The sequence below is a fragment of the Pteropus medius genome, unplaced genomic scaffold (assembly GCF_902729225.1).
Source record: "Pteropus medius unplaced genomic scaffold, Ma_sr-lr_union100, whole genome shotgun sequence".
In the NCBI taxonomy this organism is placed as follows: domain Eukaryota; kingdom Metazoa; phylum Chordata; class Mammalia; order Chiroptera; family Pteropodidae; genus Pteropus; species Pteropus medius.
In genome coordinates this window covers 1,011,030-1,033,264 of record NW_024352789.1, presented here as the reverse complement: position 1 = coordinate 1,033,264, position 22,235 = coordinate 1,011,030, and the positions used below count along the sequence as shown (strand labels likewise).

General features: G+C 57.9%; 1 protein-coding gene across 1 annotated transcript in view; it reads right to left on the bottom strand.

Annotated features, from left to right (window-relative positions):
• Positions 1-22,235, bottom strand: part of KCNN3 (potassium calcium-activated channel subfamily N member 3) — a 113,723-nt gene that overhangs the window by 29,458 nt on the left and 62,030 nt on the right. Inside the window, 1 exon segment of the mRNA XM_039849888.1 lies at positions 14,784-15,202. Coding sequence (XP_039705822.1) covers positions 14,784-15,202 — 419 coding nt within the window.

Sequence of the window (22,235 nt, the reverse complement as noted above, 5' to 3'; positions counted from 1 at the left end):
GTTGGCTGTAGCTGCACCGGCACCATCTGTGTGTGTAAGTCTGGCCTTGGCGCAGCGAAAGACTCGGCCGCAGCCGAAAGACGGACATGCACGCCCTCGCGGCTCTGTGACCTTGAACGAATCGCTTCACAGACTCGGTCCGTTTCCCCTTCAGGGGAGTGGGGTGTAATGACGTGCACCCTGCCTGCCTCACGACAACGTGGCCGCCGCGGTGGGGAGTGACGTGGAAGGGCCCTGTCGGCCGTGAGCGTGTGACTGGGGCAAAGGCAGCCACCCCAGGACCTGGAGGGAGAGCAGGGGGCAGACACGCCCTGTGGGGCGAAGGTCATTCCCACCAGGTTCTCCTTTCATTCGACCTTCGTCCCAAGTGCTGGGCCGAGCACGGCCCCTTCCGCAGCTCAGCGGGACGCCCGCTCAGAGTCCTTCTCGGCCCCGGGGGACCTCTGGCCTTCGCTCCCAGGTCCGCTTCTCGCTGGAGCGTCCGTCACCGCCACGTAGGACCGACGCCGCCCCAGGCCCGCGGGGCCCCCCTTCCCTTCCTGCCTCGCCTCCCTCCGCGTGCGTCATGTGCCGCCACCCGGCGGGACGCCACGTGTCCGTTTCGGCCCCTGCGGGAACACGAGCTTCGCGGAGGAAGGCCTTTCCCTGCAGCTCCAGTGCATCGATGAATGTTTGCCGAGTGAGCGAATGACCCCATTCTGTCTTGATCACGAGCCAGCAGGACCCCGACTTTATGAGGAAGAGAAAAGCAGCTCAGGAAAGTTGCCGACTGACTTCTCAAAGCAAGTAGACGAGAAGGCTGGGATCGAGCCCCTGATTTTTCTGATTCTCACGATGGCAGCCGCAGTGTGCAGGGCACGGCGGGGCGTGGCGGCAGCACTGTGTGGCTGGGCAGACACCGGCCCGTCCTTGCTGTCCCTGCCAGTGGACGCTGGCCGGCAGGCCTTGTGTGTGACTGGTTGACACCAGCCCATATAGGGAGCCCGACGAGCTTCCTAAAGTGGGACACTATCACGGAGCCCTGGGGTTTACTCCCATCCACGCCTCTACCCTCGTCCAGGCCTCCGACATCGTCGACTTCCAATTATCGGGCGCCCGCGGCGTGCCAGCGCGTGAGTCCAGCCCTGGGGAGAAAGTCATCGTGTCCTAAGGGTATAATAAGCTCGAGTTTCGGAGGATTTCCGAACGCTTGAGGCCCGCGAAAGAGCATGTCTGAAATTCAGATTTAGCTGAGGAACAAATGGCTTCTGGTGACTTCCGAGCTACGGGAATTCGCATCGAGGCGAGAAAGAGAAGTTCCCTCTTTTCTTAAAAACAATTTCCTTTATATAAACATCTTAAGCTGTGAAACAAATGACTCTGACCACGAGGCTGCTGGCGCACGTGCCCGGGTGACATGTGCTCACAGGAAATCACTCCCCATCCGCGTCATTCCTACAGCTACTGCCCTATTTTTTGAGTCGGCTTTGAATTTAGGGAAATAAGGACGTTTTCCTTGTACCAGGTAATTCAAGGCAACAGCCCTGGATCTTTCCAAGACAAATCTAAATCTAGCCTTTTATTTCCAGCCCCAATGACGAACAGCATGGGTGCAAGGCCTCGGCTATTTTTAAAGGGGAGACAACCACCAGCACCAAAACAGACCCGCTGGCTCTCTCTCTGCGAGCAAGGTCGGTGTGGCTTTTGCTCCCGGAGGGGGCGGGGCGCACGCACTGCCGAAGGACATCTGGCCGGTGTCACTCATCTGGATGACTTCCTGCGGGCCTCGGTGGGACGCGCAAACAAGGGCGCCAGCCGGCGCCCGTCACTGTGTTTTCTCTTTGCTCTGGTTCAGCTGAAAGGCTTCGTTCAGCGTCCCCACTCCCCAGCGGACACACCGCGGGAAGGAGGCCAGCTGCCCTTCCCTCTGCGGCCCGCTTCCCCGGTCAGGGAAGGGCTGTCAACCTCTCGGAACGGTTATTAAATGAAAAACCGGATGGCTCATCCGGCCGATCCTCCTGAGTCGGTTTCTCTGTTGGCAATGTTTTCTTTCTTCGTATTAAAAAATATATTTCCATGTTTCCTGATTTGGAAACTATTAATAAAAAATGCACGAAAATGGAGAAAAACGGTATGTTTGGAAGCAGCACGGTTCCCACGGAAGCGTGCCTCCCGTGGCGTTTGGGGCCGGTGTGGCGGGTCGCGCCTGCCCCCGCGGCTGCATGGCCTGGGTAGCGGGCGCCCCGTCTCTAAAACGATGTGTATAAAACAGCTCTCAAGGGACCGTCTCAAGGGTCCAGTGAGATAACAGATATGAGGCCGGGGGCGGCCCCCGGCACGTGTTTGGGGCCCGATCAACCCGTTTACTCATCCACGACGGCGTGCGAGCCCCTAGCACGTGCTCGCAGCGTGGGGAGGAGGCCGACGCCAAGCAACGCGACAGCAAGAAAAAGGCCGGGGCGCAGCGGAGACGCGTGTGCCGGAGGAGGACGAGCCGGGTGGCCGGCCCGGGCGCTCCAGCGAGGGACTGGCCTGGAGAAGGGCAGGCCCGGGTGCGGAGGGAGAGGCGGGGCCGTGAAGCCTCGGGCTGCCCACCGCCCCACAGCCTCGTTCCTTGTGGGCAAAGACATGGGCCAGAGAGCAGCCCCGGGCCCCTCGCCGCTGAGCTGCCTCCTCCTACCCCACGGGTCTGTCAGCCCTGGACGGTCGGGTCCCCAAGAGAAAGACCGTCCCCCGGGAGCTCAGGCTCTCTCCAACCTGCTGTGTCTCTCGACACGTCCCCTCCCTGCTTTGGGGCCGGGCGTCCCCATCTGTAAACTGCGAGGATTTGGCTAAATTTGCTGCAGAGCCCCTTCCAGTTCTAAGGCAGGTGTTCACACTTGCCACCACCACCGCTGCCATGGCCCCCCTCCGCCCAGGCTCTGGGGAGCTTGCGGCTGGACTGACCGTAGATGTGGAATCCAGGTGGCTTCAGAGGGCAGGCCTCTGGCACCCCACAGAGAACAAGGTGAAGTAGGGTTCAGCTCTGGGTGGAAACCGCCTAGCAGCTGTCACCACAGGCTGACCATCCCCCGAGGAGCCGCAGCAGGTGACTGCTGAGTCACACGGATGCTCCAATGGCCCCTAACCAACACTTCTGGCCACAGAACACCTGTGGTTCCTGAAGCAGGACAGGAGAGGGTGAGGTGGGGCTTTGGCCATTGTGAGAGACAGAACGGCTACTCCAGAGTCGCCGTGGGAGCCAGTCTGTCTGCCCGGCTATCTCCCCGCTCCCCAGCACCCCAGAAGCCCCCGGAAGCACCTTCATCCCAGCAGCTCCAGCCCGGGCTCTGTTTCACAGGAAGCAGCCGTCGCAGAAGACGCCGCTTCCCATCGCCAGGCAACAGAATGCCGCCTGAAAACTACACCCCACCTCTGACCCCCGACAGGCCTGGCCGCGGCGACGGGAGGAGGCTGTGGGGACAAGGAGAGGCGTCGGCAGGGACAGCGCTGGAAAGCAGAACCCAAGAACCCAGACAGTCGCATAAAGCGCCAAAAAGCAGACAGATGGGAGGGAAACCTGACTCACTGGAGGGAGGGAGACAGACGGAGGAGACGGAGGGAAGGCCTCGGGGTCACGTCCTCAAAAGGCCCCCTGGGTGTTTTTTTTGGTCTAATCCGTCATGATTAGACCCCCGGAGCTGTGGATGAGGATGAGGACCAGGGTCATGATGATGATGAGATAATTCCTGAGCTAAACACTGGTCTGCTGGCCCCACTCCCGCCTGACGAGTGACGTCACTGAACACCCTCAAGCGACAGTCCCCCACGGGCTTTCCAGGAACACGATTATTCCCGAAAACAAAGATGGCCACTGCCATCGTCGTCGTCCGTTCACCCAACACGGGTCACCCGTTGGCCTGGTAGGTAAGTGACCTTGGGGTCAGGAATCTTCAAGCCCTGAGTAGATCAGGGAGAGTGGGAGCCAGCTCTGGGGGTGCTCAGGGGACCCGGCAGGGAGGTGCGGGGACAGGCGGGGGACCGTCCTCCTCCAGGTGCGAGCCCTGGGCTGGCAGCGAGAGTCTGCCTCGCTTACCTCTCAAAGTCACCATTCCCCGATTTCTAAAATAGGATCATGCCTCCTGCCCTGTCCACCTCACAGAGTGCCCGTTCGCAGAGGCCAAGTTGCAAAGACTGTGAAGCCGTGAGCTCTTTGTTTATCCAAAAATCGGTATTCCCCTCCTGCGAGTGCCAGGCTCTCCAGAAGAGTCTCTGACAGACCTGCCATCTGCTGGGGACAGACGGTCCAATGGCAGCCTCGCATGGCAGTGAGCAAGCCACTCCACTGCCCTCGGCCCCGCTGCCCTCGGCCCCAGAAACGGAAGGGTTCGGGGGGGCGACGTGTGCCAGAAGCATGGAAACACACTTAATAAATGATGGTTCTCCCTGCCCGAGGCGTGAGGTCACCCGCACCAGGCTCCCGAGACCCCGGCTCCGTCTCACAGGCCGGCGGGCTTTGCCTAACTTGGCCGCGGTGACAGCCTGCACCCCTCAGGAGAATCTAGTCTAATTTCTGAAATAATGAAAAGCCTCAAGACACATTTATTCCCTAAATGAAATGCACGGTTTAAATTATAAACAAGAACAAAACAAATTAAGAATACTGGTAACTAAGTGGGAGCAATTTCATATGTTAAACTTGACAAAATAATTATAAAGCTACTGCCCGGCTAACTACAGTCGCATTTACTTAACTCTGTCAGTTGGAAAATAGAGCTGGTTACTTTATTCATTTTGACATATACTTTCTCAGAAAATGTCCAGCCAGCCTCCAACCCCCTGCCCACTCCCTCCGAAAGCTGACGTGACATTCGGAGACAATGGGCTGTTTCTGCCGGGCGCACGCACAGGAAGCGGCTTCCCACTGTGCGGTTTTCTACAGCACCCATCACAGTTTCTGTCTAGGTACCAGATAGCATGGCGCCAAAGAAATTATACAACGACGTCGTAGCCCGAACGAAAAGGAAGACTTATTTTTCTTTGCACAGATGCTTCCACCTCTGGCGCCAACACGGCCACAGAAGACAACTCTCCAATTTCAGCAACAGCCCAAGAACCCTGCGGCGGGCCGTCAGGATCAGGGGTCCCAGGCCCCCCCAGTGCCCCACAAGGCCCCACGTCCTGACCCACTACACGGAGACTCTGGGCTCCGACCTGCCTGCTCACTTCTAAGTCCGTCGGGAGAATCAGAGAGCGGTCCTGGATTTTATGGTTTCCCCGGCTTTTCGTGCCTCCCCTTGTCTGACTTCGTAACCCATCCAGGACAGAGGCCCGGGAAAGGAAAGGACCCAGGGCTTGTCAGGAACCAGCTACAGAACCAGGCACTTGTCTTATTGTAGAGGATTATTGACTCGCCCAAAGTCACACAGCCGGTCCTTCAGTAAGCTCCGGTATGAGCCCTGGGGTTTTGGACTTCAGGTGCCACTGCTTTCAATTTTGTAGGCAATAAAACCTTATATTTAGAAATGTGAGGTGTTATCATCATCGGGGTTCATAACAGGCCCCCTCAAGACATGCCCCATGGGCGTGTAAATTATTTTGAGCCGAAGGCAACCGACACCCTGCGGGCTCCCGAGAAACCTTGACCTCTCCCGTAAAGAATTTCAACGAGAGGCCTTGTCCACCTACGAGCTGTCACCAGAGATACCCTTCACGACCTAGCTACAAGGCAGGGCAAACATCTGATTACTGAACACCTGCCCTTCTCATTGTCCANCATGCCCGTCCACTCTGCTCTCCTTCCGGCGCCCCCCGCAGCCTGCTCTCGCCCGCCCAGGGCCTTCGTACACGCTGTCCCCTCTTCTGGGCACGCCGCCCCTTAGGTCTGTCGATGGTCCCTTTCTTCCTGTGTTTCAAGTCTCAGCTGAAACCTAACCTCCCCGGAGAGACCCTCAAGCGGGTCCCAGCTGGGTGGGCTCCCCCCGCAATCCCACTGCTTTTTAAAAAATCACGACGATCCTGTTTTTTGACTCCTTCGCAGATTCGAAATTACACGCTTCTGTGTTTCTTGGCTCATTATCGGTCGGAAGCCCTTGGGGGAAAAACACCAAGTGTGGTTTATTCTCTAAGGTGTATTTAATTCCTAACATTATTGCTTGGCAAATGGTAGGGCTCAATGACTATTAGCAGCATTATTCTTACTTAGTGAGCTCTTTGTAATTGAGAACCGCGCCTCCAGGAATCCGGGCGGGGGTGTCCAGCTAGAGGAAGGAGATTCTGGTGGAACAGAGGGGCCGGGGAGGGACCGGCCTGCGAGGGTCCTGTGGAGCGGGGGAGGCCGTCTCAGCGCCCAGTGCTCGGTCTGCGAGAGCCTGGTAAACCACCACTGAGCAGCGAGAACACCCAGCAGAGAAATGGACCCCGGGAGGGACCCCCACCCCCGCTAAAGCCGAGGGCAGGACACGCGCCTCCAGGCACTCAGAGTCCTCTCTGGTCCCCACGTGGCTCAGTTCCCTTCCGGCTTCAGCTTCGCTGTGGCTCCTGCCAGGTGGTGGCCCACGTGGGGCGGTATTACACAGAAAGAGAAAATCAGGTGGAAAAGCCCTCAGCGGCCGGGCTGAGGGGGGTGGGGGTGCGGGTGCCACACCAGCCGGGGTGGCGAAGAGGGTACGCACGCATGACACGGCCGAGGCCGCCGAGCACGAGGAGAAGGCCTGCGGGCGGGCGTCCATCCCTCGCTGGCCGCGGCCGCACCGGAGACGTGGGACACGGTGGGGTCGCCGGGGCAAACAAAACCACCCACAGGTGACACTTCACAGAATTCTTATCTCCACCAACGTCAGCCCACAAATGGTCGTGGCGGGCGAGGCTGCCGGGAACCTCTCCCTCTCCCCCCCCACCCCCGGCTCCCTGCGAGGACTCCAGCCCGTGTCAGATTCTCGGCACTGTCCCCTCCCAGCGCGCGGCCCTTTCAGGGGGTCCCAGAGGGTGAGGATTCAGCGCAGATGCCCGCAGGCGAGGGGTGGCCCGAGACCCGGCCCCATTCCGCTCCGGCAGTGCTCTGGGCGGGCCAGGCTGTGGGACCCAAGGGGATGCCGGCCACAAAGCCACTTCTCTCGGCTCCACCCTACTGGCTGGGCACCACCCTTGGCAGAATGGCGCGATGGCCACGGCAGCCCGTTTCTGTAGGGCTTGTCTCCCGGGTCCCGCTGTGGGAAGGTTGGATAATGCTCCCTTGGCTGGCTCCACCTGAGGCAAAGACGCTGGAGGGGACAGCCCGGCGGGTGGCTCCTGGCAGCCCCGGGCGACAGGGGCCGAACCTGAACCCCGCCCCCGCCCGGAGGCCACGCCCCGGCCACGCCCCGGCGAGAGCACCTGGCCCCGCCCCCTCTGGCGCGGGCGATGCGGGGACCAACTGCCCCGCACCACGCTCGTGCCCACGGACGAAAGCTCCCGCGTCCCCGTGGGCCCCCACAGCCTGGCCCGCCCAGAGCGCTGCCGAAGGAGAATGGGGCCGGGCCTCGGGCCACCCCTCACCTGCGGAACTCCACCTGCCACCTGCATGGACACCGGTCCTGCCGCAAACGTCCCGCGGCCACGGGAGTGGGCCCTAAGTGCCACACCGGCCGGGAAAAAGGGCTCGAGCCCAGGCTCGCGTCATCCCGCTGCCCTGTCCACTAAGGCCACTGGCTGCTAGGTCGGAAGGGCGACCCTCAGCGCGCGACTAACTCCCTTTGTGCTTTTTTGAGAATCTATGTGAAAACGGAGCCACCGGACATTACTCGCCAAGCGCTGTAGATGTAAAACACGAGTTCCTGTGGAAGAGGGAAAGAGAGGTTTGGGGAGTAAAAACCAATGCTACCTCTTTGCTGTAAAAAACAAACCGACCTGTATTAAGCCGTGCGTTCTCACTGTGGGAAATACAATGCGACGTCATAAAAGAATCTCACGTGACGGAAAAATGCTAGATGCGCGTACGTATTTTCCTAGCATTTTCTACACATATCACAATATCTCTGTATCTTAAATTGACACCGTCCTGTACAATGCCATTTTGTGTGCTCCTTTTCCAAACATCGCAGCATGACTACCTCCCTACCTTGCTGTAGCTTTCAAAAGCTGATTTTTTTAGCTGGTGCCTAACCACCCACCATATGGATAGCCTACAATTTATTCAACCAGTGAACTCCCGGACAGTTACTTGGTTTCTGGTCCTGCACAACCTGAGACAGCACTGCGCTGAAAAATCCTGACATAAACCCATGATGGCATCACAATAGCTTCAGGAGCATCCCTGGGTTAAAGTTCCAAATTTGCACGGGCGCCCATGACACACTGATAAAGCGTTTTCTGGAAAGGAGTTGACACTTTTCCTTCTCGCCATGAGCTGGGGAGAAACAACCCGCATGTCCCATCATCACCACCAATAACGACTTTGAAAGTGCTGAATTATACTTATGTAAATGTTGGTCAATTGCGGAGGAGAAAAAAAAAAATCTCTCCTTGCAGTTTTAATTTGTAGCTCTTCCATCAGTGAGGCCGAATGTGTACGTGCAGTGTGTGTGTGTGTGTGTGTGTGTGTGTTTTATTTTACTGGCTCTTTCTATTTTTTTCCTTTCTGATTGTTTTTATTTTTAGCCTGTTTCTTTTTTACCGAGATGGGTTTTCCTGACTGGTCTCTAAGACTGCTTTGTATAATAGGAATATTTACCTCTTGCCATGTTTGCGGCGAATATTCTTCCTAGTATAACACTTGCTTTTTAAATAAGTCTGTGTTTTTGAAGGACAGAAATCTAATATTGTATGTACGATGTTATCAAATACGCCTCTCTTTTCCTTCATGTTTCTTCTTTTCTGAGATTTCATGCTTTTAACGGTTCTCTCTCATCTCGGAAATGTTTAAATATTCACTTTGTTTCCCAGAGCTGTTCATGGTTTTTCTTTTGCATCTGACTTTACCTGGAATTTATTTTGGCGGCTTGTGAGAGATGGAGTTCTAATTTGATTTTTCATCCAAGAATCCAATCTCCCCATTACCATTTATGGAACAATCTATTGCTCCCTAATTGGTTTTCTTCCTCACATATTGGGTTCTTACACGCTAGGGTTTTATTTCAGAGTTTTCCATTAGATTTCATTGATCTGTCATTACCGATTTTTCGGTAGTGCCAGGGGGTCTAAATTCCTTTAGTTTTATAATACATTTTAATATCTAGTAGAGAAAGTTCCCCTCAACGGTCTTTCCTTTTCAAAAAACGTAAAGCTATTCTCTTTGATGAAAACACCCTTAGAAACAGTAGTTATTACCCCTGACATTTTTAATTTCGTTTGTGTTTTCTAACTTTTTTCTTGATTATATTTATTAGACATTGGTATCTTCGGAATTTATAAATCCTGGGCTTCTGTTTTTTTAAATTCGTTAATTCCTCTCTTCGTCTTTGTTGCAAACTTAATTTACTCTCCTGGAGTTGGTTTTGTTCTGCCTAATCTTAACCTCCCCACCCCGCTTCCGGCCGCCAGTTCTGGAAAAGTTTTCTTCACGCGTGTCCTTGATCGTGCTTTTTACCCAAATTCTTCCTGTTTCTTCCTCCAGCATAACTCTGATTCTCGAATTTAGCCTTGATTCTGTAGCTCCTCGTTCTGTCCTGTCCACCTGTCCCCTCCCATCTCTCCTGGTCTCCTCCATTCCGAGAAACTTTTAAGATTGTCGTCCACGTTCCACATTCTGAAAGCTTCGGTGCCCCCAGTGTGGGTTTCCTGTTCGCTGGAACGGTTCCCGTCTCCTGGAACTCTGTGCTTCAGCAAACCAGATGCGTCCCCACTTCGCACCTGCTCTCTCCTCCCGTGGCGAAGGCCACGTCTGCCCGCGCCCTACTGGGGACGCCCCAGACCCGTCCGGCGTTGCTTTCTGTCCTCGTAATTAAGCATCCTTGGGCATCTCCAGGGGCGTTTTCCTTTCTCGATGCCGCGGGTTTGCTTCAAAGGCCTCCTGGACGAACCCCTCGCTTCCCTCTGCCTCTCTCTCTCTCTTCTTTTCCTCGCCGTGCCCCGCCCCTTGCCGTGAATTCGTCCTCTTTGAATTCGCAGTGACCTGTGCGGACCTGGCACTGGGCAGCAGGGTTGCCTCAGGCAGCGGCTCTGCCCTATGGGGCACTGACGTCTCCTTTCTCCAGCTAGAGGACAGGGACCCAGCGTCCAGCAGGCTCCGTCCGATGTGGCAGAAGGCTTTCCTCACTCGCTAACTGGTCTTCTGAGACCCCAAACCAGTGGTTTGCAAACCTTTGAAGCCATGGACTCCTCCTAGTAAAAATTTTTCAGCAGGTATCCTGCCCTGCGACACATACATTCATCATAAATTGCACCCACACACAGCTGTCTACCTGCGTATTAAATATTGGCAAAGCTTGATATTTTAGATAAAAATAACTATGACGAAGTTCTGATCATTTCTTCCCGTCATCCCACATGGGGGTCCCGCATGTGGTCCACACTGGGGGCTGTGCCTCAAACCCCAGGGGCCGCGAGCAACCACAGTCCTGGGTCCGTGGTTCTTAAGGCCCTTCCCAGCTCGGCCTGCGCATGAGCGCTCAACTCGGGGGCTCGTGGTCCCCCATGCAGCATACCTCATCTCATAGACTGCCTTCCTGCTGCTGTCTCAGAGCCGAAGGCTCTGCCAGAGGTAGGAGGAGTCCGTGGGAGGGAGATGGGAAGGAGGGAGATGGGGAGGGGGGAGCTGGGGAGGAAAGAAGGTCTCGCTACCAGGCTTCTGGATGCTGCAGAGCTGGGGGTTTGAGAGGAGGCAGAAGAGGGTGGAGGAAGGGGCCCTCTTTTCATTTCTCTTACAATGGGGGGCAGCTCTGCAGCTCTGTTTGATTGAGAGAAAGAATGGGCCACTAATTGTTTTTCTCCATTTCCAGCGCCCAGGTCTCCAGAAGCAAATTCATCATTATAATACCAACATGTGGAAGAAGACGAAAATTCCTGACACCATCACCAGGAACAGGCTGACGGGCCGGGGCCTGACCTGCCGAGAGGCCTGTGTGTCCAGCTTGGGAGTCCATTCAAGGGGCTGGACGCTCACTTACCAGAGCCGACTCAGCCCGCTCTGTCAGCGTGGCGAGCGGCCTGACACTCCTCCCAGGGAGTGTCACACACGCGCGTGAGCTGGCAGTGCCCTGCTCAGGGAGTGCCAGGGAACCGCGGCCCTCCACGGTCCCCCCCGCCAGCAAGGCCGCTCGGCATGTCAGTGTTTAATGAGGAGGTCCCTCAGATGGGCTCCGGGCGGTCTGTGGGCGGCAGGCAGGCGGCCAGGAGAACCCCGGAGAACGCCAAGCACCACAGCTGTCAGGCCTCGGAATGGTAACGTAGCGTCTCACCAGGGGCCAAGGAAAACACGCCCTCCCGGTGACCGCCTCGGCCCCCCTACTGCAGGCTGTTCTGGGGAATGACTAATTCCCCGTCCTCCTTCCTTGGGAGGAGGAAATGTGGAAAACCTCTATTGTCACATAAAAGCCAGCTCGAGACATGAGAAATGTCTTTCAAAACGCGTCTTGCTGGAGCGGGATTTCCATAGCAACTTCACAGAGTGTGTGCACACAGCCAGCGATAAGTCCAGGCTGACGGAAGCCACCTGGAATGTAAACCAGCCGGCGAGAGCTCATCTAGAACCTGTCACAGTGCTACGTGACCTTGGACAAGTCACTTACGCGCTCTGCTGTCCCAGGTGACGGAATCGTTACCCGATCAGGCTGAGAGAGATCAAGGCCATCTCCCCCACCTCATCCTCCCCCAAAGCAGCCCCTCCTCCGTTCTGTCCAGTCTCTAGTGGATGGATGCTTGTCTCGAGGTTTCTGCCAATCCTGCTTATTATTTGACACTGGGAAAGGACAATGGTCATTTAAGCTCGATCCTAAAAGAAATTGCTTGGTCCTTTTAAGAGAAGTGCGTTGCCTGATTCGGAAAAAGCACACTTATTCATACCCGTTTTCACAGTCAGACTCCTGGGAAGAGTCTCAGAGACACTGACGCTGGGGTACGGGGGCTCTGTCGTGGCTGTTCTCAGCACCAGCGCTGGTGGGGAGTGAGGGCCGGGCAGAGGGAGATGAAGTGCAGACAGCCACGCAGTCACGACGGGGCCTCCGGTGGCCCCTCAGTGGCCCCTCAGGGAGCCCTGGGGCCCGGTGGCCCTGCGGAACCGTCCTGCTGCGGGCGAAGGGGCTGGGTCTTTGAACTCCCACACAGACAGGTCGCCGGGTGCTCGCTGCACCGGGCACGGGGCTTGAGCTGGGTCCAGAGGGGGCATCTGGGTGGCACGCCACGGCACCCACTGCACTCGGATCTGCTCCGACTTAGCATGAAGTCAGCGCTGGAGGCAGCACGATAAAATGGTTAAGAAAACAGACGTCAGAGGCAGACACGACGGCGAGGCTGGGCGTTTAGGTGTCAGTCTCAGTGGCTCTGAGACACACAGACAGGGAGAGTCGCCAGGAGAGACTGGGCCACAGTGTCGCCGTAAGGATTAAGCCTGGGGTGGCGAGACAAACATGAAGTTCAGAGTCAGAATCAAGTTCAAGTTTTGGCTTCACATTGACTAGCTCGGTGACTTCAGCTGATGCCTTTACAACTGCTTCCTCAACTCTGAAACGGGGACAGTCACGGTACCTCTGTCACAGGTCGACCGCAAGGGCAAGTGGAGTAAACATATACACGAAGCGTAAACTGGCACAGGGTAAGCGACCAAACATCAGAAGCCGCGAGAATGCCTTCGGTGGCCTCTGCGTGCCACACGAGATCTAAGCAGAAGCCTTTGCTCAAAGGGCCTTTTCCCAAGAGAAGGGAAATGGGACTTTAGGAGAATTTTCGATTCGTTCATTATTTCTCCGTGCCTTTGCCTTGGACTTCAGCTGGGGCTTGTCAGTCATATCAGAGGCCCGGGGTCCGCTGGGGGCCCGGGCAACCCGGCCTCGGCTCTGCAGACTTGCAGGGTCATTTGATGCCAAATAAAACGCAACAGGGTATCTGCAAACTACATACTCCGAAGCAGGCATTTTTCCCTGTGAAGACTCGTCAGCTGGACTTGGGACACATTCAAGAAACAATGAATCTCACTTGCAGAGTCTCTGTCCTGTGGCCAGCCCACGTGCTCATCTGAAACACGAGGTGACCGGACATGGCAAACAGGGCAAATGGGAGGACCAGGAAGCTTTCGAACACCACACCGTAAAGGGCTATGCAAATTCAATGACCGTCGTTAGAAACCTCGGCTTTGCCGGCCTAGTAGGGAAAGCGGGAAGAGCGTAGCAGCCGGCGCTTCCGACGTGATCAGGAGGCGGCCACAGAATTCCCTGGAGTTATCGATAGGTCACAGCGCCCGCGGCCGAGCAGTGGCAGGCTTCTGGGCAGGTGGCTACCGGACGTCCCTGGGGCTCTGTCCATCAGAAACGTCTCCCAGCACTGCACTGGCACTCGGAGGCTGACCCTGCGGGCCGAGGGGCCCTCGTCCTGCTGCAGAGAGACGCCCCCCTCGTCTGCGTGTCTGCTGGCCAGGTGTCGACAAGAAACGCCTGCAAACGGAGCCTCTCAGCCGCGGTGGGAAGTCCGGCTCCGCTACCCGCGTGAGGCGTTTTTTTAGGCTAACTTTCCTCCAGGCCTCCTCGGCTCGCGCGCTCTCGGGCGGGACGCTGGCGCACGAAGACGAGGCAAGACGACCGGAAGTGCCGCTGACTTAGGGGTCACACACGGACCCGCGCAAGTGACACGCGACGCCTGGCCGGGCCTCCCAGCATAATAAAAGTGACCGCTCGAGCTACCTTCCCTCTGTCTCAAGAGAGCCTCAGGTAAAGATGCGGCCACTGAGGCCCAGAGAGGTCAGGTGACTTGCCCAAGGTCTCACAGCTACTCAGGGACAGAATCCAGGTTTTTAACCTAGGGGTTCAGACCCCACATGTGAAATCAGCGTAAAATGGATATCCAGGGTCAGCTTGAAAGGGAGAGGAGGGACCAGGGCGGCTGGAGGGTGGCAGTGGCAGGGGAAGCAGCAGCCCTGCCCTCCGCTAGTGGCGGCAGTTCCGAGGGGCTGGCGTTACGTGTTAGGGGCCCGTCTCTATCAGGCCACGCCCCCTTCTCTCTCACCAGCCGTTTCCCGGAGTCACTGCCCAGCCACCAGCCTCCCCAAACGATGTTTCCCAAAGTACGTTCCATCGGTAGGAGGCTTCTCAAACGTTCCGGTGCATACAGATCACCTGGCGAACTTGTTAAAATGCAAACTCTATTCAGTAGTTTTGGGGCGAGGCCTGAGAGTCTGCATTCTAACGAGTTCCCCGGGGTGCCAATGCTGCTGGTCTGTGGACCCAGCTTTGAGTAGCGAGGCATCAATAGCGTTATACGCCGAAAAGGGTTTGTGGGAGAAGACTTTAGGGGAAAATCTGGACTAAACAACATCAAACCAGTTTCATTACTGCAGGACTTCTCAGAGCCTTTAAAATGCCAGTGAGCACGGTTCGTCTCCGAGAGAGAGAGAGAGAGAGAGAGAATACAGAAACTGCAGAGTGTTAGCCATGAGAAAGGGTTAACGATGTCACTGGCACGTGCTGATACATTGCTTATCAAAAGGGAAGAGAAAAAGGAATATTATGCATGCGTTTCTCCCAGCTTACCTCGGCTCCAGGGATTCCATGTTGCGGTCATATTTCTGCCCGCACTCGCCCCGCCCTTCCCGTGTGCCCCTCGGAGGCGCGCGCGGGTCCAGGCCCGCGCTCTCCGCGGGGCACATGCGCCCTGGCGCCCCGCCCGCCCTCCCGCCCCGGGGGCGCGGGGCCCGAGTCTACCTCTCGCAGACGCGCACGGTCCAGGCCGCGATGATCCACAGCGAGATGCTGAACACCAGCAGCACGGTGCCGGGGCAGATGGTCATGAGCGTCTTCATGACGAAGCGCGTGTTGAAGTTGATCTTGTTCAGCGCCCCGATGCTGCGGGACGAGGCGTCGGTGAAGAGCTTGCTGTGCAGCAGCATGACGCGCGCGATCAGGTACAGGCGCAGGAACATGGGGATGGACAGGATGATGTCCACGTCCGCCTCCGCCCGCGACGGCGTGTAGGAGAAGGCCAGGCGCGCCGTCCAGAAGAACTTGTACTCGCCGGGGACCGGGTGGATGGCGCACACCAGCATCTCCAAGCTGATGTAGAGGATGCGCTCGTAGGTCATGGCTATCCGCCAGTCGTCGGCACCGTTGTCGATCACGAAGAGCTGGCGGGGGCAGAGAGCCCGTTAGTGTGGCGGGACCGACCCTGGGGGGTGGCGAGGAGGGACGGGGCGGCTGGCCCGCCGCCGCAGGGCCCTCTCTGGGGTGCCGAGCGCCCCGGACGCGAAGCGGGGAGACCCGGCCAGGACACGCACTCTGCGGGCCTCCATTTCTGCCAATTGCTTCCCAAGGTCCCTTCCTGCTAACGGGTGTCCCCAAACTGGCTGTTTTATGAGGAGGGGAAGAACAGCTCGTTTGTACTGAAAACAGGTCCCCGAGCTCCTGCCAGGCCCTGCGCTCAGCCCGGGAGGGGGGTGTGTATGGAAAGTGACGTCTCCTGGGGGACAGAGAAGGGCACCACTGGCGTCCCCTGGCAGAGCTGTGCTCTCACACAGAGCAGCAGCCTGTCACCGGGGTGGCCCTGGGAACGGGGACGGCCTGGCTCTGGATCCTGACCCTGACACCAGATCCTTACAACCAGCTCTGCGATCTCGGGTAAGTTACTGAACCTCTCCATGCCTCGGTGTGCCCACCTTGGGACAATGACAATACCTGCTGCGCAGCGGTCGCTGTGAGGCTGCAGTGGGTTAGGATGTGCCAAGTGCCCAGACTCCCGCCCAGCAGGCACCAGGCGCCCAGGGAGTATGAGCACTGTTATCTTTAGCAGTGCTCGTGGGGGGGTCTCGGTCTTTCCATCAGATGAGGGCTGGGGTCCGGGGCACCCAAGCCGCCTTCCAGCCCTCGCCTTCCGTGAAGCCATCACGCCAGGAGCACGGGCGAAGCAGCCGACAAGCGTGTACCGAGCACCTGCTGCGTGCCCCGCCCGGACTCATGCAGGGTCCACGGACGGAGAGAGCCCAGGCGTTGAGCCCCCCAGGGACTCAGGGTTGAACAAGACAGCTCCACACGTGTCCCCACGACGGGGCTCATGAAACCAGAAGGTGCCGTGGGCACAACTGGCGGAGGGGCTGGCCCAGCCCGCGAGCCTGCAGTGGGGAGGCTGCTCTCCGGACTGGGGAGACAGGGAGGACAGGGAGGGCGCCCAGCACAGCCCCCGCCGAGACCCGCCCCGGGCGGCCGAGCCCGGGTGTTCTCAGACAGGGCTTTCCGCCTTCTGTGGAAACAGAAAAGGCTTCATGGCTGCTCAAAGGGTCCCCTCTGCTCCTAACTGCCACTGCCAGGCCAGGCCGGGGCGACATGACTGCCTGGCCAAACTCTTCAAGTACAAGATGAAAGCCACGCGCCCTATAATAGAGAAGCACATCGGGTTACTATGGTAACAGGGTTCGTGCTGGGCAGGAGCTGAAGCACCCAGTCACAGAGTCCTTCGATTCCCGGGGGAGGCGGGGAACAAGGTTTGTGACCTCGGAGTCAAAGGGGAGGGGGCATTGTCGCTCCGCCCAGCCTGACAGGAAGGTGCAGTCCCCAGGGGCTGTGGCCTCTGCCTCCCAGGTGCCCTGCTTCTGGGAAGGGGGGAGGGGCGACGTGCCGAGCGGATTTGGAGGGCTGGCCGCTAGACAGAGGTCACAGTCACACACATCCAGTTATCAGCTGTGGGGTCCTAGGCAGGTCACACCCCTCCCCTGAGCCCGGGTCCACATCTCCATCATGGGACCACTAATCTTAACCCCACCCTCATGGGATTGGTGCTGGGGTCCAGTATTACAGACAATAAGAGGGACTGTGCTCTACTAACGTCTCGGAAAATTATTATTAAGCCGCTGGCCTGGGGACATTCATGAACAGTGTGGGACAGGGGCTGCGAGTGGCAGATAGACATTTCAGGCTGCAGATGGGGAATCTCTGCTCCACAGGGCTCCTGTGCCGGGGATGTGGATCTGCACGGTGGGTGGTACGTCCCAGAGGATGCCACTGCTGTCCCAGAGGAGGAAACCCTGTGCCTGCTCCCATCGGACCCCGAGGCACAGCTCTCAGACGCCCCGCCCCGCCATGTCCTCACTCAGCAAGCGGCCCGTTTGTCCCTTAGAACATGCAGGTCTCAGCTGTGTCTCTGCTCGTGTTTACGTGGTGGTTGCCTGTCCCCCCCACAAGCCGTGGTTCCCGACTGGTCTGACAGACCCGTGCCCGGGCCACCCGGACCGAGCCCGTCCGGACCGCTGGACGTGGGGCCCTGGCATTGGGGTTTTTCTTAAAGCTCCAAGCTGATTCTAACATACAACCCAGATGGGGACCCACCAGCCACAGCTCCAAAGGGACGGCGTCTCCCCTGGCGCCTGTGGCATCTCCAGCCCAGATCTCAGTATCTGGTGGGTTTGCAACAAATGCCTGTTTAGTGAACCAATATCGACCGCTTCCTGTGCAACTTTAGACGCCAGTTCCCTCTCTTGGGCTCGGTTCCTCCCGAAGAATGAGGGGATGGATTCGATGACCCCCGAGGTGTCAACTGCTCTGCAGAGCCACCATGCCATGGTCCCACACAGACCCTCTGGCCGGTGCCTGGCACCTCGTGTGTGTTCTCGGGGCACGTGAGTGCTACAGGGACGGGACCCACGCCTGGCACATCTCACCTCCCCCAGTGCCCGAGACCATGCCCGGCACACACCGGGCAGCCGGCAGGGTCTTAGTGAGTAAAGGGGTGGGTAGGTGGGTGGCTGTGTCACGTGAAGACAATGACAGATTGCCAGTGGCCCCCGTTAACTGCCCGAGATGAAATGTCCAGTAAAAAACTCATTCCCAAGCTGTGGCTGATGAAGTCCCGGGCAGGTCTTCTTATGCCATGGCAAGGACACCCTCCTTTTCCCAAGGAGTGGCCCAGCCCGGTCTAAGGTGTCCCAGGTGATCGTCCAGCCTGAGGAAGTTTGGGACTAAGCTGGAACCGGGGTCTTGGGTAGCGCTGGACCAAGGAACAAAGGTGGGGGCAGCTACAGAGAGTCTGGGGACAGCAAATCTTCTTGGCAAGCTTTGGGGGCAGCTAGCCGAGAGGTCAGTGTGGGCATCCCCCCCTTGGATGGCCAATTAGAAGTATCGAAGGAAAGAATTTCAGCTATTTGTGGATTCTCCAGAAACCCTGGAATTTCAGCCGTGGCACATGGGTACAAAACAGGCTCGCTCTCTGTAAAGTCTGCTGGGCCCTCCTTCTGCACCCCTACCTCAGCCAGACCAGGTCTGCAGGGCCCTCTGGTCACCTTGAGACAGGTCAGCTCCAGTGGAACCGCCAGAGCCCACCGGGTGCTGGCTGCAGGGCAGGATGGGCGGCCTTGTGGGTCCCACGGCCTCGGTGTCACCCCGGAGCGCTGAGCGCCAGGCCCCCCAGCCCCGAGGCACACGAGAAGCCTGCCTTTTCCTCTCTCCTTCCAGGGTAAATAAGTTTGCAGTTGATCCACTGGACGCACTGGTTTTTCCGTCTGTTTTGAAAGCCTTGAGGCCGTTCGAGTTCTTTATTTTAACAACGTCTTTCATTAAAATGTCCTCGGCTCTTAGGGGAGATCCCGCTTAAGACGTTCTGACTGATCCGAGAAACTTTCATTCTTCTCTAACTATGAATGTTTCTAAATTCCAGGAGAGAAAGTGGAAAAGGCCTTTTTGTGTTCTCTATTGTTCTCTCTCTGTGGGAGAAAAACTCCAGGGAAAATTTCCATCGTTAAAAATATATATATATATGTGCAGGGAAAAAAAGCAAAAAGGAAAAAAATTAAAGATTTTCTTAAAAATCCAGTAATAACACATTAATTTTTTTCAGACTCCCTGGAGCATGTATTCTGCCTCTACACCATTACTATGGGGGTTTCCATGGAAACGACATCAAAAGTCCTGTAATCCCTAATTAGGTTTCCCAGAGGACGAGAGCTGATTGTCAGTGATGAAATGAACTCCTGGGTTTGCAGTGATGGTTCCCACGAAATTTCCAGTCAGCGAGGGCACCCCAGAACGAGCCAGAGAAAGGGGGCAAGGACGGGGAAGGAGCAAAGGTAGGAAAAACGGTACCTCGAGAGAAGCCAGCAGGAAGCGACCCCAGACCTCGGAGGCCGGGGCCATGCTCGCCAGCTCTGTGTCTTTCCAAGGAGAAGCCTCCCCGTCAGAAGCTGCCGTGACTTACGGAGCCAAGTGGCACTCGGCCGGGTGTAATGTCCCTCGTGGCTGGGCCAGGACCCACCTGAGTGTCCCTGGCAGAGTTCACCTGTGGTCCCCTGCAGTGTGCCTCAGAACCCACGGGGCCTTCGGAGTCCGAAGCTGGTTCGGGGCAGCTGGACACCAGCGGTGACCGCTAAACCCTTCTCGTCCCCCGTTCTCAGAGAATGGAAGCCGAGCTACACACTGGAAGGAGCGAGGCGTCTTCTCCGCATAACGGGTTTCTCGCCCCCTGACCGCGGCACCACTGGGGACCCAGCGTTCTGCCTCGGACCCTCTACGTGGGGACCCGTCCCTGTGTTCCCAGCCATGGACACTTTTCTTCCGACGGCCTTTTTACATAAGCCCGGCGTGGAAACAGACCCACCAAGAGCCGTGTGCAGATGGAGAACACGAAACCCAGAGAGGTTAAGCCAGGGCCCTGTGCCATCGTGCCTGCTTCTGGTCCCCGTGCCCCTCACCGCCAGCCCCCCCAAGAGAACCCTCCGTGTCGGGAACTAGCCGGTGTGCGCTTTACTTGGTTTTATTCTAAAGAAAACTCACGCTCACTCTTTCAAACGTTGATTTCTCAGAAGAGTCTTCACTGACCACAGAATCAACATGCAATTGAAACAGGCTGGGTCCCACCACCCTGGGACCCCCTTGTGGGTCGCCAACCCACCCTGGTCTCTGTGTGTGGAAGCAGGCAGTGACTGTCATTCCCACAGACGGGATACCCGTGCGGCATCTTTCCCGCCCTCCTAGTGCCCCCCGCCGGGGTAGACCCGGCAGTAGACACCCCATCGGGGAAGAGACCACCTCTGCTTTCGAGCCACCTGTCTACCTAAGCGTGCTCGCCGGGGAAGGAGGTCTCTCTGAGGTGGAGCTGGGATGGGGTCAGAGGGCACCAACACGGGGCTTCATCTGCCTGGGGGGCTGGGGGCTGCAGGATCGGGAGGACGGGGCAAGAGGCCGGGGAGCACCTGGGGCAGGAGGGAGGGCAGAGCCTGCTCAGAAGCAGCACGAATGGGCACGAGACTTTCAAAAACAAGACTGTGCAAAATTCAACACCATATTGTTTGTGGTGCCGTCAGCAACACCCCCCTCGCCTTGCTGCGGGCTCACAGAAGTCAGATAACCCAAAGGCCTGGATCACGCGTCCGCGGGGATGAAGGGACCGGGCAGTGAGCCCTTGTCCGCGGGGGCCGCTGTGCGTAGGATGGGGCTGGAGAATCCAGCAGAAGCAGGAGTTGGCGGCTGAGGAGCTGCCAAGACAGGAATGAAGTTCCCAAGGAGCCTGGAGACCTGTGGGTAGACTCGGGGATCCCTCCTTGTGGGGGTGGGTGCTTGTGCCCAATTCTGTTCGAAGCGGTAAGAGCAAGGTGACTCCCTCCCATACGTGGGCGACAGGGGCCACCCCACAAGGTGCCCCACCCCACCCAGCTTCCACCCTGCTGCCAGAGCCCGAAATGCAACCCAAGCCGCACTGCCCCCGTCTTAGGGCCCTTCGGTGGCTCCCCAGAGCGTTCAGGGTCAAGTCCAACCTCCTAATTGTACTTGGCAAAAGGGCCCTCCCGCAAACAGCCCCACTGCCCAGCCCGGCCCCTCGTTCCGGCCACACTGACTCCCGTTACCTCTGTCCCTCGGGGTTTGGACGAGCCTCCCTTTCTTGCCAGCTTCCCCAGTGGAGAGGCTCGCTCTCATTCTTGAAGGTAAAGTGTCTCCTGTCACATGTCTTAGCTGGCTTCTTCCAAGCCCCAGGCAGGGTTAGGTGACCTCCTTGGGGACTCCCCAGTCCCTGTGCCCTACGCTGTCACAGGAATCTTCAAAAGGCAGCTGGGGAAGGGTGGCCAGGTCTGGAGGGCTAGCCCAGCTCCAGGGGAGGGGACGGGGGAAGGAGCAGGGTGGCCTCCACGTCGGACACCGCGAAGGCAGCCTCAGGGTCCAGGCCCTGTGCCATGTGCTTCCCAGGCACTGTCTCATTCGGTACTGAGCAGGACCACGAGAGGGTACCATCACCCCCACGGTACACATAGGGAAACTGAGGCTCCGAGAGATTAGGTGATTTGCTACAGGTCCTATGGTTAATGGGGGGTCCCCTAGGCTCTGTGGCCGGGGTAGATGTGATCCAAACCCAGTGTTGACCGCCGGGCCCTGGTCCTAGGCTGGGCCGGGGCGCCAGGTGGGCTCACCTGGGAGTTTGCCTGTCTCCAGCCAGGCCAGCGAGTGACCGTTTCTGGGTCTCCCCACACCGTGGCAGACAGGGGAGCTGGAAGGGCTCTGAGTGGCCTGCCTCTTGGCTCACCACCCCACCCCACCCCCACCCCATGACACCCTGCTAGGTCCTGAGAGAAAAATCTCGACCGGAAGTTTCTGGTAAGTTTCCATTCCGTTCTGACACATGCACGGTCTTGCTGCACGTTTGTGGGGTAACAGCAAGGTCGCCGTGGCTGCGGGACCCCAACCTGTTGGCCCCTGGGGAGGGGTTCTTCAGCTCTAGCTCAGAGGGCGTTTTCTGCAACTGAAAATAAAGAGGTTTCTGGATCCTTCACCAACCTGGGCGGAAGAACCAGGTCGGACCAGGCGGCAGCGGTGGGCGGGGAGCGTTTATATTTCTCCAAAGGACTGAAACGTCACCCGCTCTGGGAGTCTCCTGTCGCGTGGTGGGGGCCCCGCAGACAGAACCACGGCCCACCTGCCGCGCGGGCCGAAGCGCGTCCTCTGCACCTGCGCCACGTCCTCACCGCCCGCGAGCAAAGCCGAGCAAAGCCGCGCCTCTGCGCACGCATCGACTCCCCGGGGCGCGCTGCAGGCGGGGTGCGGCAGGCGCCCCCCGAGGTCGGAACATCCCGGCACAGCTGGCACCCCCACCCCGCCCCTGTCCCCGTGTCGCACACAGCGCCCAGGAGTCACAGGCTGCCCGAATAACGCGTAAACGGCGGCGTAAACGGTCTGAGGACGCGACCAGTT